This window comes from Neomonachus schauinslandi, chromosome 16 (assembly GCF_002201575.2).
Source record: "Neomonachus schauinslandi chromosome 16, ASM220157v2, whole genome shotgun sequence".
NCBI classification, from domain to species: domain Eukaryota; kingdom Metazoa; phylum Chordata; class Mammalia; order Carnivora; family Phocidae; genus Neomonachus; species Neomonachus schauinslandi.
The window spans coordinates 13553244-13571286 of NC_058418.1; the positions used below are offsets into that span (position 1 = coordinate 13553244).

The following is an 18043-nucleotide window of genomic DNA, read 5'->3' on the forward strand; positions in this document are numbered from 1 at the left end:
GTGCGAAAACCCGTATGCATCCTCGATACTGCTGGGAGTTGTAGTTCTTTGCCCTATCTCTGCCCCTCCTGTTTCCGGTGCCGTCACGGGACAGAGCCGTCGGTGACAGCCCCAAGGGCCCCCGCCCCGCGCCCATGGCCGAGCCGGACCGTGAGTCGGGGACCCCGGTGGGAGGGTCGGGCCGCGCCGGGGCCTGGCTGAGGGCTGCAGGCCCCGGGGCCCGAGGAGGGGCACGGTGGGGCTGGAGGTTGGGGCTGCATGGCGCGGAGTGGGATTCGGGGCGGGGGTGGAGGGTCGTTGCTAAGTGATCCATCTTGCTAGGTTGGTGGGTTTCTGGGTCGCGAGCTTTTAAGGGTCCGTTTGCCACGTCCCCCAAGTTCCTAATGATCGCGTGTTTCTCGCACCTTGGTTGCTGAGGACCCTCGTTGCTAAGGACTTAGGTTGCCGCGGACCCGGTTGCTAAGGGTACCTGGTTGTTAGGCGGAACTAGGATGCTAGGGGACCCCTAGTGCCCCTCTCCTATCTCTTCCCTCTAGTTCCTGTGCCCCTCCTAAACATGCCATCCCCACTGCACCTCCTCTCCTAAACCCGTCTCTACTCAGAGCATTTTCTTATCTCCTCTCTTCCTTTTTAAATTTCCCTCTGTTAGTAAACCTAACCCTCCCTGCACACACACGCGCGCGCACGCACACACACACTATTTTCTTCCTCACTTCTAAGTCTTCCCCCATGCCCTGTATGCTTTGCTTTCTCCTCCCTCTCCTAAACCTTCCCGCCCCAGCCTCCTTGTCCCTCACTAACCACTTGTCCTGACAGCACTGTCTACTCTAATACGGTCTACTTTTCCCCATCCCCTCCCTTCCTCTACTCCACTTTTACCCCCACCTCCCACCCCAGTGTAATTAGCTTGGTGGGTCTTCTTGCTCCCTGCCCCTCTGCTTTGAAGCCCTTCATTCCCACTTAACCATGCCCCCCACTGTAACCACGTCTGCTCCCCCTCCTCCCCCAGCCTCTGACCCTCTGGAGACCCAGGCAGGGAAGGTGCAGGAGGCTCAGGTGAGATTCGGGGAAGGGTGGAGGGAAGGAGAGAGATGGACTTGTTCCTGCACCCCACACCGGGGGGGAGGTGGCAAAGGGGACACAGTTACCCCAGGGCCCTCAGCTCACTGCCCCAGTCCCTTGCCCCAACTCCTGGTTCAGCCTCCTGGGGAATGGTGGATTCTGGGGACTGTCAGAGAAGGGTGTGCAGCCTCAACTCCAGGCCTGCCCTCCCAAACTTTTCTCTTTCCTTGCTCCCTCCCCCTATCCTTTCTGAACCTCATTTATGCTGGGCCTGGGAGAGACGGGCATCCGATTTGGTCCCTGAACACACAGATCTCACAGACAGGTGACTAGAAATGACCCTCCAGGGTGATTATGAAAGTAGCTCAAGGCAGAGTAAACCCTGTGGGGTCACAGAGACTCCAGCCGGTCCGTTCCCTGGGCGAACCCACAGGCTGGCCCAGGAGTCAGATTGAGGTGCAGACACCTCACAGTAAGTGAAGAGTGACTTAGAATTTTCTTAGGCAGGGTGAGAAATGGCGTTCCATGCAGAGTGCACAGCTTGTGCAAAAACTGGGGGGCATGAAGGGTATGATGTGGTCACTAGCCTGGTGGCTGGGGGTGGTTAGCTAATTATAGCCGAGGTTAGCATTTATTGAGTACTTATTCCAGCTGGGTACTCCGCTCAGTGCTTTATGTACATCATTTCATTTCATCTTCCCAGAATCCCCTGGGGGGGGGCAAGGCCTACTGGGGCCATTTTACAGATGAGGAATCTGAGGCAGAGCTGTTACATAACTTGTCTTCAGGCCCCCCTGCTAGAAGAGCAGGGAGCACTTTGCAACCCACGGCACCCTGCAGGTTGCCTTCCAGAAACTTCAGGAAGAGGTAGCCAGGCCGCCTCACAGAGACTTGAAGGCCCCAGCAGCACCTCCAGCTCCGCCTTAGGCCAAGTTGCTCCCACATGCTGGGCAGGGCCCTCGAGTCCTCCCACAGAGCCTCACTGTGTGCAGCCTGAAAGACTGCCCACCCCCCCAGAGACCGAGATGGCCATTCAGATGTAGGGCAGCGCAGAAGCTGAGATGAAAGCACCTGACAGATGCACAGCAGGGCCACACTGAGGGGCTGAAAGCTTCCTGTCAGGCCGGGGCTTCTCCCTCGCCTGGCTCCCGGGGCTCAGCCACTGTCACAGAGAAAGGTTTAATGTTAAAAAGGGATCCTCAGTCCCAGAAAGAGAGATTCGAGGATGTAAACTGCAGCATTGTGTGTAATAGGGCGACACTGGAAACAGCCCAAGTGGCTGTCAGTAGGCGGGTTAAATGAACTATGGCTCATCCTTACAATGCAACACTATGTAGCTTTTTTGAAGGACGAGGTGGATCTATAGTATATTGTTCTGTGGAAGACGGAAGACGTTGTACTATGGCATGACCCATTTCTGGAAAACGAATGAGTTTTATGTGCAGAGAAAAAAATCTAGAGTCATTACCACTGTACTGTGAAGGGTGGTCATCGTGACCAGGGCAGGTGAGGGAACTGGAGGCAAGTGCCTCAAGTCACACATGGTCTAATGGTCAAAGTTTTTGCAAAGCTTATGGAAAAGCAATTAAAAAATTTAAATGTGTTTGGAAGGGCAGTTCCTATTCAAAAAGGCTTGAAACCAGAGCAGAGAATGATGGGGGAGTCTGTCATTGGAGGGGTTTTAGGCAGGAGAGTGCGTTAGTCAGAATTGTGTTTCTGTGAGGTCTGTTGCAGGGCCCAGCCCTGGTGTAGCACACAGCAAGCATCCATTCGTTCAGTGGTGGTTAGTTCTGGAGCTCCTGCCAGGGGCCAGACCCTGTTCTTGGTGCTGGGCGTCCACGGGTAAATACGAAAAATCCCCACCATCTTGGAACTGACATCATGGCAGACTCCATACCTGTTGGTGATCGGATGGTTAGACTGAAGAAGCCAGCAAGAGGGGCTCTTGGAGCGGAGGGCGGGATGGGCTGACACAGCCAGGCCATCACCCAGAGGGCAGTAGAGTCCATCAGAGGTGGAGGCTGAGGCTGGGAGCTTAGGGAGGAGTTCAGGACAGGGCCCCCAGAGGGAGGAAGGCTGGACCAGGTAGAGCCCTGGGGAGGGGACACATTATGATGGGAGGGTAGGAGAGGGAGACAAAGACTGGGGGACAGAAGCCACACTGAGATGGGGCCTAGGAGGAGGGGCAGGTTTAGGAGAGATGCTAAAGCCCAGTTTGAGATGTGGTGGGAAAGGGAGGCCAGGAGTCACTTAGGAGGAGGCATCCAGGAGGCTGCGTGAACCCCAGATCTGGGGACTGGGAGGTGGCATTATCAATGGCTAGGCCAAGACCATTGGCACAGATGAGGGAGCAAGCCCAGGAATGGTGGAGAGAGGAAGTAGAGAGGGCCCAGGACAGAGTCTCGAACCTGCCATCTGGGAGCCTGGCTGAGCAGCGGAGTAGATAATGACGCTAGATAATGACTCGGAGGGGTTGGAAAGGTGGAGTCCGGGGCTTCAGGCAGGAGCGCTGAGGGCCCCAGGGTGAGGACAGAGGCGTTTCCACTGACATCATTCACGGGAGTGACCGTGGTGAGGAGGGCAGCAGGCCCACACCACAGGGGACGGGAGGGGCTGCAAGGCAAGGACACGGGACACCGGGCAATGTCAGCACTTCCCGAGCACTTACCCCACTGGGTGCTGCGCGGAGCACCTCCCCTAGGTTAATGCGTGTCATCTCAGATAGCCCTCTGATGCAGTGCCACCTCCTCTGAGCTCCGTTTCCAAGATGAGGAGCATCAGACTCAGAACAGCAAAGAACTTACGCTCCTCGGGAGCAGCAGGACCAGGTTTCTAACCCATGCAGCCCATCCCAGAGCCCAAGCACACTGGCCCCCGGACCACCCCTCTCTTCCTTGGGCCCACCCCCAGCCAGAGCCTTTCCCCCCAGACCCGGGTGCCACCCTCCCCTCTCCTCCCTGCCTAACCCCACTTCTGGGGCCTGGTCACCCCACCCCCACCCCTTCCAGGACTCAGATTCAGACACTGAGGAAGGAGCTGCAGGCGGAGAAGCCGAGAGTGAGTATCTTCCTTGGGAGTGGGGTTCGGGAGGAGCAGTTTAGGGCAGGGATGTAGTTGCTACCCCTCACCCCCACTGAGGGTGACAGTCAGGGTATGTATATTGGGTGCAATGCAACCTAGAGGTCCCCGGTTGTGGGAGGGTGGGGGATCCCAGGGCTGGCTGGGGCAGGGGCACTCCGGGCCCCAGTGCACCCCAACTGAACGCCCACCCTGCTGTTCTCGCTCTGCTTTTTGGCCAGTGGACTTCCTGCGGAATTTCTTCTCCCAGACACTGGGCCTGGGCACCCAGAAGGAGCGTCTGCTGGACGACCTGACCCTGGAAGGGGTGACCCGCTACATGCAGAGCGAGCGCTGTGAGTCCCCGCCCTGCCTTGCGCCACTTGCCCGGCTCCTGGCCCCAAGTGACTTCTCAGCCGCCGCCACTTGAACCATCACACCTTTTGCTTCCAAGTAACAAGAAACCCAGGTGCACCCGGCTTAGGCCAAAAAAGGGAGTATTGACCCTGTAACTAAAATCCAGCATTAAGCGTGGCTGGATTCGGAGGCTTCCGTGTTGTCAAGAATCTTAACCCCCTCTGGCGCAGCTTTTCTGTGTTGAGGTGGAAAGGACTCCTGGCAGAACCGAGTGTCGGTTCCACCAGCCTAGTATCTCCTTCCAGGGGTTCAAGCGAAAGGGCAGAGATTGCCCCCAGTTGGGCCAGGTTGGGTCACCCTCCTACCGCAAACCAATCACCGTGTCTCTGATTGGCCAGGCGTGGGTCACACCTCCATTGCTGATTGGCCAGACCTGTTTGACAGACTGAAGGTGATACCAATAGTAATTACCCCATAGGGTCCTGAGGGGTGCAACACCTGAGTAGAGACATAAATGCCCGCAAAGGGGCCTGGAAGAGCCGCGTGCCCTGTGACTATTACAGGAAGCGCGTTTCGGGGGTGCTATGTAGGTGCCTGTCTACTGGGTCACCATGTCATTTCTGTTTCTTGCTGCAAGTTGAGGTCACCAGAGTCTGAGACACCGGGCCCTCGGCAGTCCTCAACGAGAACAATCGACCCTTTGAGGGCCCTGAACAGCCTTTTGTTGAGAACGTCTTCTCCCGTTTCCCTGTCCTCCAGCTGCTGCCGGCTCCCTGCTCAGGCGTCCAGGCTTGCTGCCCTGAGCCTCCCTCTCCCGGGCCAGGCCGGGCAGCTGTCTGCAGACATCTCCTCCCCAAAGACAGCACAGGCAATGGCCGCAAAACTCTGGTTGCTTCCGTCCTCCTGCACTTGGGTTTTGGGACGGACAGTTGGCTCATGAGGCTGCCTATGAGGGGCACAGCGAAGAACAACAGTTAGCTGAGCCCTCCCCATTTGCCAGGCACTGGGCTAGGCACTTGATAGGTGTGATCTGGACAGAGGAGGAAGCGGAGGCACAGAGAGGTTGTGACTCCATGCAGGGTCACACATCTGGCAAGAGGCAGTCAGGACTCCTGAATCCAGAGCACATGCTCCCTCCCACGGGGCCCCAGCTGGGTCCAGCTGGGCCCGGTCCGATGGCATCCCTGAGACAAAGCCGAGGGCTTTGTGACCCTTGCTGTCCTCCTTCGCACAGGATACCCCAGAAGTCCCCAGTTCGCAGGCCTCACACTTGTGCCTGACCATCAGCTGACGGGCAGATGCCTGGGGCCTGCGTGGCAGGGCTGCCCGCCAGCAGCTGACAAGGCAGCAGGGCTATTTCTGCACAGCCCCGTGTGTTTGTGAAATGATTCGACTCCTACCACACCCTCCCATCCTCTTTTCTGAAAGCCAGGAGAAAACGGGGGAATGAAATGCTTAGACGCGTACAAATCCTGGGTCTCAAGAAGTATAACTGACTCAAAGAATAATAGCAGACACATAAATAGTGTGTGCTCAGTGCCGGGCACTGATCTGAGCTTTACACGAATGACTTCATTCTCTTGACAGCCCCATGAAGTCAGGACTGTAATTATGCCCATTTTACAGAGCAGGAAGCTGAAGCCCAGGGGGGAGATCTGAACTAAGACCCCCTCCCCCACCCCGCTGGTGAGCAGGAGAGCCAGGATCTGAAGCCCTCTTACCTACCTGCTGTTCATTGGGTGAGGGCTAAGAGGGGCAAATCTTTGGTCTTCCTCTGAAAATGATCAGACTCCGGTGGCTGATGTGTGTTTGATTATAGAGGAAAGGAATATGCTGAAGGAACTTGCTAGAAATAGATGGTCATTCAAGATTGTGTCCAAAAGATGCGGCATAGCCAGAGATTTCTACAATAACCTATAGCTCTTCTGGGGGGCACCCCCCTGCTGCCCCCAGCCTTCTCTCTAAGAGCGCATACGTTTTTGTCTAGATATAGTTAGGAGGGGAAACTTCTCTCCAAGTGGCCGTTTCTCGAATCTGTCCAATTTGGTATAATTTGAAATAGTAAATTCCTTGTCCCCACGCTGACTCTGCCACCAGTTGACTGCATGATCCTTCCTCTGTCTGAGCCTTGGTTTTCTCATCTGTAAAGTGGGGGTGTTAACACACCCCCGAGATGGGAAGACCATTCATGCATCTGAAATGCCCGCCGTGGGGCCTGGCACTGCGAATGGCGTCAGGGGCTGTGATGGGTGCTGTTATTTTGGGGCTGAGCGCACTGTCATATGATGCGAAAACTCCTCTCCTCCAGGTCGCAGGGTCATCTGTTTGGTGGGAGCTGGGATCTCCACGTGTAAGTGCGTCCCCTCCCCCCAGTAGCCACCGCCATGTTGGGGGACCCCCATCCAGGGACTGGGGGAAGCTGTGTCTGAGCCCTTGATTGGGGGGGGATTGATGGAGTATAGATGGGGCCGAGGTCCCTGACCCATTGCTCCCCACCCCACCTCCCCTAGCCGCCGGCATCCCTGACTTCCGCTCCCCATCCACGGGCCTCTACGCCAACCTAGAGAAGTACAATCTTCCCTACCCGGAGGCCATCTTTGAGATTGGCTACTTCAAGGTATGTGCTCCCCAGGCAGGAATGTCTGTAATGGTGAGGAGGGCGCGGGGATCGCGCGGGGATCGCCTGACCCCAGCTCTCAGCTCACCACGGGCATCTGGGTGCCCACCAGCCCTCTGGTTCTCTCTCCCACAGAAACACCCAGAGCCCTTCTTTGCTCTTGCCAAGGAACTCTATCCTGGGCAGTTCAAGGTGAGCTCTTTTTTGCTGAGGGGCGCACAGGAAAGCCTGGGGGACAGCAGGCATGGGAAAGGCTTCCTCTGGGGCCCTTCAGACAAGTGTCACGTGGTCATGAAGTTCCTGGGCTCCGGGCCACCTGGGTCCACCTCCTGGTCCCTCATTTCCTGCTCTTGTGACCTTGAGCCTCCATTTTCCCATCTGAGAAATGGGGCTAGTGATGATTCCATGAGGTAAACCAGCCAGAGCGCCTGGAACACTTCCCAGCCGGTGGCGACGCGTGGCCCCTGGGCTCTGTCACAACCGGTGTGGTTCCGCTTGCTCCCCTCCAGCCGACCGTCTGTCACTACTTCATCCGCCTGCTGAAGGAGAAGGACCTACTGCTGCGCTGCTACACGCAGGTAGGCGGCCGTGGGCACCGGCCCCCCCGGCCTCAGTTTCCCCTTCTGTAAAGCAGAGGCCAGAACAGCCTCACCCTTCAGGTGTGTGGTGACGTGGCAGGGAGCTCCGCTCAGCGCCATCCCGAGCGTGGGGGCAAGGGACGTCACGTGTGAGGGGCCACCGTTTGCAGCGGAGATTTCCTGTTCTGTTAGGGTTGTCAGCACGTGGCCACCGTGTGACTGGAGCTGACAAAATCAGCACACCGTGACCGCTTTCCAACTGGCAGGTGGGGAGTCGTAAGGAAGGGCTGTCTTTTTAGAATTTGCACAAAGGCCTCGCGTGTAACACGGGCCATGGCTCAGACGTGTCGGGTGCTGAGCCATGGGCCTTGCCCCGGAGCTCGCCGGCAAGGACAGCTCACGTTGTGGGCTTCTGGACTAGCCAGCAAGACGTTTGGGGCATCTCGCACCCCTCACTGTAAAAACTGTTGGCGCCCCTACCTTTGATTTAGGAATGTGTGTTTTATGAACGCGTGTGAATACGTATTGAAATTACGCAGTGTCAGTTAACAGCGATATCGTGCTATAAATGATCCCTCAGGCGCTCCTGGGGGCTCAGTCGGTTGAGCGCCCCACTCTTGATTTCGGCTCAGGTCATGGTCTCGGGGTCGTGAGATCGAGCCCCAGGTCAGGCTCCTCGCTCAGACTCAAGTCTGTTTGAGACTCTTTCCCTCCCTCTGCCTCTGCCCTTCCCCTCCCTGTGTGCTCGCTCACTCTCTCTCTCTCTCTCCTTCTAAAATAAATAAATAAATCTTTAAAAAAAAAAGAGAGACCTCAGAACCCAAAATTATAAAAGAGAGAATACTTGAAGATAAACGGGCGTTCTAACATTTTCTTCCTGCACCTGGCGATTTGGAGCCTGCCAGCCTGGGAAGCTGCCACCAGGGGGAGGATGAATTTCTTTTAAGTCCAGATTTCTCAAATGGGGGCCGGAGCCCGCTGCCTAGGACTGGCGGTGGTGGCCTGAGAAAGGACGGCCTCCTCCTTCCGGGACGAGCCCCCGCTCAGGATAAACCGGACCTTTCTTCCCAGAGTCCGTTTTATCCACGGGACGTGGCTCAGACATGACACACACAGCTCACTCCAAGCCAAGGGCTCCCTCGTGCGTGATTTCATGAAATCCGCACCGCAGCCCCGTGTCATCATCTTCTGTCACAAGTGCTTACTGAGTGCCGAGCCCACGTCAGGCCCTGCTGGCGGCGACATCCCTGCCCCCCTAGAGCTGACAGTCTGCTGTGGGGAGAGGGACAGTGGACAGGACTGGTAGGAAGCACAGCTAGGGTGTCACGAGGTCTGTGGAGCACAATTAAGCCGGAAAGGGAATTAGAAGTGTTGGGGCGGCGGGGGGGGGGGGGGGTGCTCTTGTCAACCGGTATCAGGGAAGGCCTCACTGAGAAGTGTGCATTTAGACAAAGGCCTCTAGGAGGGGACGGAGGGAGCCACGGGATCATCTAGGGGGAGAGTAGGTTCCAGGCAAAGGGAACAGCCGGGGCAAAGGTCCTGAGGTGAGACTGTATTTGGCACGTTCGAGAAGCTGCATCCGAGTGAGCAGAGAGAACAGCAGGAGAGAATGGAGGAGGCGAGCTCAGGGATGGGACGGGGACTGACCATGTGGGATCTTGGGGCCACAGCAAGGTTTGAGTGAGAGGGAGCCACGGGAGGGCTCTGAGCAGGGTGGGATGTGACCTGACCCAGGGGTCCCTCTGACTGCATGTCGGGGACGACTCGGGGGTGCAGAGACCAAGGAGGAGGCTGCCGTGACGGTCAGAGCAGAGGAGGATGGAGGCTGGCCCAGGGCGGGGGCCGCTGAGGGGAGAAGCGTGCGGGTTCCGAATCTGCTTGGAAGGTAGAGCGGGCAGGGCCGCTTCTCTGTGAAAGCCAGCAGCAGTCCGTTCTGGGGCCCGTGGGAAAGGTGCAGGCGTGTGTCCCCGACTGGCAACAGGGAATGTATGGCTTTAACTGCACATACCTCAGCAAAACAGCCGATTACAGAAAACAGACAAACGTGGAAAAAAAAAAAATGTTCCACTCTCGTGTTTCAGGAGACCGCTTTGTTTTGTTTTCTTCAAACTTGTCACCCTCTCCGTCAACCTCAGCCACTTTTTGAGTCACTGACCCAGTTTTCTGGAACACACTGTCTTCGCCCCTTTCCGGATTGTGATGATGTTGCACTTCTGGAGCTATGTATGATTGCTATTTTTATCTCCAGATATAAGTCTCCATTCAAACATGAGAACAGTTGCCCTGTTCACTCAAGCCCCTGCGATCTCCACAGCAAAGTAGCTTTTAAATATATTCATGGCATTTACCCTACACGTAAGGCTTGTACTTGGCTTTCTCTCACTTAACTTCCTGTGTGGAAGACCCTTCCGTATCCTCACTCACATAGCAGCTTCCTGCCCTTCCTTCCTTCCTTCCTTTAAGATTTTATTTTATTTTATTTTTTTTTTTTTAAGATTTTATTTATTTATTTGAGACAGAGAGAGCACATGGGAGGGGGGAGGGTCAGAGGGAGAAGCAGGCTCCCTGCCGAGCAGGGAGCCCGATGCGGGACTCGATCCAGGGACTCCAGGATCATGACCTGAGCCGAAGGCAGTCGCTTAACCAACTGAGCCACCCAGGCGCCCTAAGATTTTATTTTTAAGTAATCTCTCCATCCAACGTGTGGGACTCAAACTCCCAGCCTCGAGCTCAAGCTCTGCTCTACCAGGTGAACCAGCCAGGCACCCCCAACTTCATGCTTTTTCAAAACCGCTGTTGCCTTTGTGTCCATCAGGGGGACACAGTGTTCCGAAACAAAAAAGGAGCCAAGGTTTAAAAAGCAAGAGAGTTCAGTTGAAAATCCGGACTTCAGGCTCCTCCTGCAGATTGAGAAGAGCTGGCTGCCCCCGAGGGAGCACTGGGCTGGAGCTGGGAGGCCACTGCCCATCCTCACCGTGCCCTGCTTGCCACCACACACCCAGGCTACATGTCACTCCCCACATACCATCATGCGTTCATCACCACCTGGCCTTTGGGAGAGGGCGTCCTGGGGCCGTACTCCCCAGCCCTCAGCTTCCCTCCCTAGGGGCCACTGCTGTTGTTGGCTTCTCCTATCACCGTTGTTTTTTTTTAAGATTTTATTTATTTATTAGACAGAGAGCACACGAGCAGGGGAAGCGGCAGAGAGAGAGGGAGAGGCAGGGTCCCCGCGGAGCAGGGAGCCCGATGCGGGGCTCGATCCCAGGACCCTGGGATCATGACCTGAGCCGAAGGCAGATGCTTAACCGATGAGCCACTCAGGCGTCCCTTGTATCACCTTTAAAAACATTCTGTACAAAGGCAAACAAATACACACCTTCATATATAGTTTTCCCACAGCCTTTGTTCTCCTGTGCCTTTTAACCTCTTGGAGCGATCATTTCCATATCGGGACATACAGGACAGCCTCATTCATTTCTCGTTGGTGGTTTCTCTATCAGAAGTGGCCTCAGAACAACAGAGGCAGCTCAGTAGTTTTTTTTACATGCTGTTTAATTATTTGCACGCACACTGCTTGCTTCCTCACGTGTGAGGGGGGCTGTAGACTGAGTCAAGTAACAAAGGCAAAGCTAATGCGGGGGGAGGGGAAAAGCTGCAGAGAGAGTCTGGGAACAGTGGCTCTTGTCTGCACGTTTGGGGAACAAGCTGATTGCTGGCAGGGAGCGAAGCGAGCGGTTGGGGGGCCATCTGCCCTTGAAAGAGAATCCTTTCGGTAGTGCATGGAGTCTCAGGGAGGCCGTGCCGGGTCAGCTGTGGGCTGCACGTGACCGGCCGCCTTGGGGTGGCATCTGCCCGCGTGCTGGGGGCTCCGTCAGCACCTGCCTCCGCAGCATTCCTCACGGGCAAACAAAAGCTGCTCCCAGGGGGGCTGCATGCTTTAAGAAAAATGAGAGAGCACATATGTCTATGTGGAAGGGAAGAATAGTCTTGCTGGTTTAATGAGGAATATATTCGTGTCTTAAAAGAATGCCAGTTAATGTGCCGTCTGTGAAACAGACCACAGTAAGAAACCCGACTGCTGATTAGGAAAACAGTGATTAAAACCAAATAAACCCTCCTGATTCACTTATTTCTGTTACTGCTCAGCCAGGGCTGCCACAGACAGCTGTGCAGGTTGGGTACTGCACAAGGATGCCACATCTGAGGGCACTCTATTTCCAACAGAGCCACTGTAGGCTTGTCCATCAATGCCAACAAATTTCTGGCAGGTGCCACGAACGTCGTGTGGTCCCAACAAAAAACAAATTTCCTGAAAAATGGAAACAAAGTGGCCTGACTATGCAGAAACACTCCATCTGGGCTGAAGGTGGCAGTGGGTCTGGGCTCACAGACGTATGAGTTTGGGCTCCACCTTTAACCATCTGTGACTTTCACCCTTCGGTGACCCCCTGACAATGAGCAGACGAGTTTACAGAGCACATCCTGCCCCTTGCTTCTCCCTCCCTTCCTTCTCCCTCTCTCCCATTTGCTTCTCTTCACAGCGCCATGCTCTGCCTTCTGCCGCCGGCGGAGGGGGGGGTGTCTCACTCCTGAGCCTCTTCCCTCCGTCTCTCCCTCCAGAACATAGACACGCTAGAGCGAGTGGCGGGGCTGGAGCCTGAGGACCTGGTGGAGGCCCACGGCACCTTCTACACCTCACACTGCATCAGCCCCCTCTGCCGACGGGAGTACTCGCTCAGCTGGATGAAAGGTGAGGCGCTGGACGTCATCCTCGAGGGCAGGCCTCCTGCCCTCTGTCTGCTCCTCGGGGGCTCCAGGCGGTGGGCACCCGTTCCGTCCTGCTCCGTGGCTCCTTTCAGCGGCTGACGGCAGCCCCCCGGAGATGAGGCGGCCTCGGGCTTTCGTTGCTCCCAACGCCACCTCACAGCCGGGTTATGATGGAAGCAAGCTCCACACCCAGTGCAGCCACGCAGAGACGTGTGTTGGCCTAGAAGCTACCAGATGGGCACACGGTCTGTTCTGTGTGGTCACGAGGCCCCCAGCTCTCTGTCACACGAGGGCTCTGACTTACCTTGTGAGGGCAAACGCAACGACATTCGAATCCAGATTGGCGCTGTCCCAGATGGGGGCCACCGCCGCGTGTGGCTCTCGGCCACTCACAGATGTGACCAACGGTACCAAGAATCTGAATTTGGAATTTTACATCAGTTTTAGTAATTTCAGTGTTAAAAGCCACACGGTGGCTGTGACCACCACATTGGACGGGACCGAGCTAGCGGCACAGGGTCCGATGGAGTCACACTCCACGGAATGTGAACCTGGACACGGGCCTGGCTAGGGACGAGGGCTGACGGCTGTCCCTAGGGGTGCAGACAACAGGGCTTGTTGAAGTCAGGGTCCCAGTTCATGGAAGGGCAGAGTGTCCAGAACAGGGGGGGGAAAAAGTCAGCCAGTCCACATTTCTCGAATGCCAGTGAGAATCTTGTCTGACATCCATTGTGCTGCCCAGAAGCCCCGCATTTCACCCCTGGCAAGCCACTGCTCACATTCTTTATGCTGACTTCACAAAGCCTCTGGTGTCTGTGTGAGACAGGGACAGCTGTGGCATTTGCGGTGGGGCCCCTGGAGGGTGGCCTTTCTGCCTGGACGCCGGCTGACAGCCGCTGGGGCGAGGCTTCCAGAATAGCTCGAGTGTGCACAGCTGCGGGGAATGGACAACGAACACCACCCCCTTACGTGCCCCTGACAGCAGTAGCGCGTGCAGCCCCCACAAAATCCTAAACACTGTCAGTGCTGAAATGTTTCCAGTTACGTTTCAGACATCACAACGGGGCTCTGTAAATGTTTGTTGAAGGAATGAATGAAGAGCTGAACAAACAAGCTAGGATTCTGTGGGGTTGGTTGCAAGTGACAGAATGCTTTTCAAGCTTCCTTAATCAATAAGCGATAAGGAGCATGATTATCATAAGGATGGGGTGTGTGTGTGGAGGGGGGGAGGTGTCTGTCCCAGAACCCAAGGATGGGAAGCAGCTGGGCCTAAGGATGTATCCCCATCCCAGGATCGTCTGCAGATTCTTCCCTCTCTCTGTCACCGGGCCTGGGACTCACCAGGCCTTTCACCCAGGATAAAATAGAGCTGCCCTCCAAGACCCACTAGGAGAGCTTTTTTTTTTTTTTTTAAGATTTATTTATTTATTTATTTGACAGAGAGAGACACAGGGAGAGAGGGAACACAAGCAGGGGGAGTGGGAGAGGGAGAAGCAGGCCTCCTGCCAAACAGGGAGCTCAGTGTGGGGCTCGATCCCAGGACCCTGGGATCATGACCCGAGCTGAAGGCAGATGCTTAACGACTGAGCCACCCAGGTGCCCCTCCACTAGGAGAGCTTTATTGCCCAGGTCAGGGGTTGGTGGGATCCAGTTACCCCTGTAAAGGGCAAACATCTGCTCATCGTCTGTTCTGGTGTTTATTCTTTAAGTCCATAGCTGTAGCCTGGTGCTCGAACCCCCCCTGGAATCCTGGAGGGTGGGAGGAGGTGGGGGGGGGGGACAGCTCTCTGAGAAGGGTGAGCAGGGCAAACACCCCAGGAGGCTCCCCAGTGACTGAGGTGTGTTTGTGGACAATGAAGGCTGGCTGCAGCCCCAGACCTCAGCCCAGAGTCGCTTACCTCCTTCTCTCCCTTCCCCTTCTCCACGCCCAGAGAAGATCTTCTCCGAGGTGACTCCCAAGTGTGAGAAATGTCACAGTGTGGTGAAGCCTGGTGAGCCTCGGGGCCAGGGACCAACCCAGATAGATTTGGGCTGGGACCCCCACCCCTCCACGAGCCCCTTCCCAAGAAGGCCACACGCCCATCCACCCCACCTCGGGCTACCCTCCCTCCCTGACCAGTGCCCCAGATCTGTCCCCGCTGCTCCACAGCTCCTACCCCAGCCCTTGGGTCTGCCTTCTGCTCCTGCCCGCTCTCTCTCTCTCTCTCTGTGACCCTGACTCTGCCTCCCATTTCACCTTCTCTTCCTGTCTCTGTGTCTGTCTGTCCCTCTGCCTCAGACATCGTGTTCTTCGGTGAGAACCTCCCAGCGAGGTTCTTCTCCTGCATGCAGTCAGTAAGTGGCCTGTGCTCCCCGACGTGGGGGCAGCCAGGGCCAGGCCCTGGGGCAGGTGGCTTCCCCAACTAGCTGCAGATGGGGGGTGGGGGGAGGCAGCCCAGCCCCTGCCGAGCCTCCAGAGCTCTCACTGGCCGCCCTCCCTTCATAGGACTTCCTGAAGGTGGATCTCCTCATCATCATGGGTACCTCCCTGCAGGTGCAGCCCTTTGCATCCCTCATCAGCAAGTAGGTTGGGGGTTGGGACTGGGGGGGGCGCTGCTGGGGACTGGGGGAGCCAGGACAGGTCCTCACCACTGAGCTCGCCATCCCCCAGGGCACCCCTCTCTACCCCGCGCCTGCTCATCAACAAGGAGAAGACTGGGCAGGTGAGTTGGCTTTTATTTGAGGCCCCCTCTGATTTTCCCTCCTCCTCCTCCTCACATGGGTCCCACATTCCCTTTCACTGGCTTCCTGGGAAACTGGGACCCCCAGCTCAGAACCAGGAGTTCTAGAATCCAGAGAGGTCAGATTCCAGGTCACCTGGACTCTGATTCTACAGGCCTCTGGGTCACTCGGGACCCTTCTGAGCAAGGGATAGAACCCCAACTCGAAGCGACTGAAGCCAGGACAGGAATGCTTAGCTTTGTGCAAGTGAAGAGTCGGGGCAAGCCGGACCCAGGGCCCACAGCCCAGCACTGGGACGCGCCCACTCCCACTTTCGGCTCTTTTCCTGAGGTGGCCTCGCTCCCTCATCCCCGAGCAGGGATGGTTCCTCGAACAGGCCAAACATGCCATGTGCCAGGCGCTGTTCTAAGCACTTTCTTTTTTTTTTTAATTTGTTTTATTTTATTTTGTATTTTTTTAATTTTCAGTAGGCTCCACGCCCAACATGGGGCTTGAACTCATGACCCTGAGATCAAGAGTCGCATGCTCCACCTACTGAGCCAGCCAGGCGCCCCCTGTGCACTTTCTAAGTATTCACCCACTGACAGTACAATGCTAGGAGCGGTTTGGTGATAGCCCCCACTCTACAGATAAGGAAACTGAGGTTCAGGGAGGCCAGGTCACTTGAGCGAAGTCACAGAGCAGGGAACACACCCCAGCCCATCGGGCTCCAGGGTCTGTGTTCTGAGCTTCCCCCTCCCCCACAGACTGACCCTTTCCTGGGGATGATGATGGGCCTCGGAGGAGGCATGGACTTCGACTCCAAGAAGGCCTACAGGTCAGTCCTGGGCCTGCACGGGTCACAGCCGAGGTGGGAGGGAGGGCGGGAAGGCACTCGGACTGAGCAGAGCGGGAAGGGGCTTGGGACAAGCCTGGGAGCTCTGACTCTCCCACCCACAGGGACGTGGCCTGGCTGGGTGACTGTGACCAGGGCTGCCTGGCCCTTGCCGACCTCCTCGGATGGAAGGTAAGAAGTCTGGGCCACCTCGGCCCACCCTGAGCCCTGTCCCTAGACCCCTGCCCCACAGGTCCTCTGACCCCATGATGCATGGTGACCTCTGACCTCTGTGAACTTTGCCCCCTGCAGAAGGAGCTGGAGGACCTCGTCCGGAAGGAGCATGCCAGCATTGATGCCCAGGCAGGGTCGGGGAGCCCCAACCCCAACACTTCGGCTTCCCCCGGGAAGTCTCCACCTCCTGCCAAGGAGGAGGCCAGGACCATGGAGGGGGAGCAGGGCCAGTGACAGCTGCACCTCCCGGGACAGCAGAGCCGCCACCAGCCCTGGCCCCCTCTAACTTGCAGCTCTTGTCTGGGGAGCTCAGAATGTTGCCCCAGTCTCTTAACCACCCCCTCTCAAAACTGGGGTCCCAGCCCCCTGACCCTGGCAAATCTCTAACAGCACCCAGGGGCCGAGGCCTGCGCAGCTCAGCTGTAACAGCCCACGGTCTCTAACCACCCGCGGGGATGCGGGTCAACCTCCCCTAATCTCTAACTGCTCCCAGGGCCAGGGCTGCCTCTAAACTCCTAACTGTTCTGGACAGGGGCCCCAGGGCTCCCCGGGGCTCCCCATGCCCTCTACCGCTCCTAGGGACCTGTGGCCAAGTCGGCCAAGTCTAACGTACCCTGGGTGGAGTTTGGGCCCTCCAGACATAACACCCTCTGGGGGGAGCTGAGCCTGAAGGCCTCCCCAGTCTGTGTCTCCCACTCCCAAAGTGGGTGCTGGACCCCTTCCCTTTGGGACCCACTTCCCCTGCCGGGAGGGGCAGATAATGTTGCTTATTGGAGACAAATTAAAAACAAAAACAACTAACGATCAGCTATCCGGCCTCGCTGTTCCTTTCCGTGAGCACACAAAGCAGCAGCTGGAGGGAGGGGGCTAGAGGAACCAGAACACCTCCAGGCTCTCATGAGAGACAGCCAAGGGTACTGACAGGGGACTCGGGGGTCTGCGAGAGAGCCCCGCAGCACTTACCCCCGGACTCCCAGACTGCCAGAGCTCCTTCCTCCAAAGCCCAGTCACCTAAGGCCTGAGCCCCCGCAAGAGAGGAAGGTCGATTTCAAATTACCCCCCCAGCCCCGCCTCTTCCCCCCCGCCTGCCCAGCTTCCTCTCTCTATGAGGAACACTTTCACTTCCTGCTACTCCAGGCCTCCCTTCGGAGAACAGGTAGGGGTCCCCAGGGACCTAGCGGCTGGCATCGTCACCCCCCACTGCCTCCCTTTGGTGTCAGGCTGCTGGCCCCATCCCGCCCTGCCCAGCACCACCGGCCATCCAGGCGAGCATCAGCCTCTCTGCCCCCACCCCTCCTTCCTGCTCTCCCTTGCACAGGACACCTGCTCACTGTCCCCACCCTTCCTAAAACCCTGGGTTTCTAGTCAGCGGGCTGATTGATTTGTTTAGCTGTTCATTACCCCTTTCCTATGCCACCCCCCGAGGGCAGGGGCCTGTTCTATCCACCACTGTTTCCCCAGGCCACCCAGTCTGGGCCCGTACTTACAAAGTATTTGTTAGGTGCACAGATGAATGGACCCAGGGGTCCTACTCCTGCCACTGCTGCAGGGAAAATATTTAAAAATGCCCACCTCGAGTGATAACCCACGCTAGCTAGGACTACGTACCTGCTGAAGAGTTGAGGTCCGATGGACAGACGGACAGATGTCGTATAAAGCAAAAAAGAGAATGCCAGCAGTAACATCTAGGTAGCGGGTATAAGGATGTTCTCTGTAAAATTCTGGTTTTCTGGATGTTTGAAAATGTCTCTAATAGAATGTGGGGGAGGGAATATTTGAGGGCCCCCCCGCCGTGGTCTGGGAAGGGGGAAGATGTGGTATAAGATAGCTCACACT

The 18043-nt window shown here is 56.7% G+C and overlaps 1 protein-coding gene across 1 annotated transcript; it reads left to right on the top strand.

Annotated features, from left to right (window-relative positions):
• The first annotated feature begins 63 nt into the window (after positions 1–63).
• On the top strand, positions 64–17014 carry SIRT2 (sirtuin 2). Its single transcript, XM_021700787.1, has 16 exons — positions 64–150; positions 1010–1056; positions 4071–4119; positions 4362–4475; positions 6785–6826; positions 6987–7093; positions 7229–7285; positions 7603–7671; positions 12292–12421; positions 14370–14429; positions 14717–14772; positions 14924–15000; positions 15089–15140; positions 15906–15976; positions 16099–16165; positions 16286–17014. Exons 1-16 carry the CDS (start codon positions 135–137, stop codon positions 16439–16441), a joined length of 1170 nt encoding a protein of 389 aa, XP_021556462.1. The 5' UTR covers positions 64–134; the 3' UTR covers positions 16442–17014.
• Positions 17015–18043: the final 1029 nt, after the last annotated feature.

Bases quoted from the DNA above. Each gene is read 5' to 3' on its own strand.
- SIRT2 (XM_021700787.1), top strand. The intron at 7,672-12,291 runs GTAGGCGGCCGT...CTCTCCCTCCAG, and splicing joins TGCTGCGCTGCTACACGCAG to AACATAGACACGCTAGAGCG. The intron at 14,773-14,923 runs GTAAGTGGCCTG...CTCCCTTCATAG, and splicing joins TCTTCTCCTGCATGCAGTCA to GACTTCCTGAAGGTGGATCT.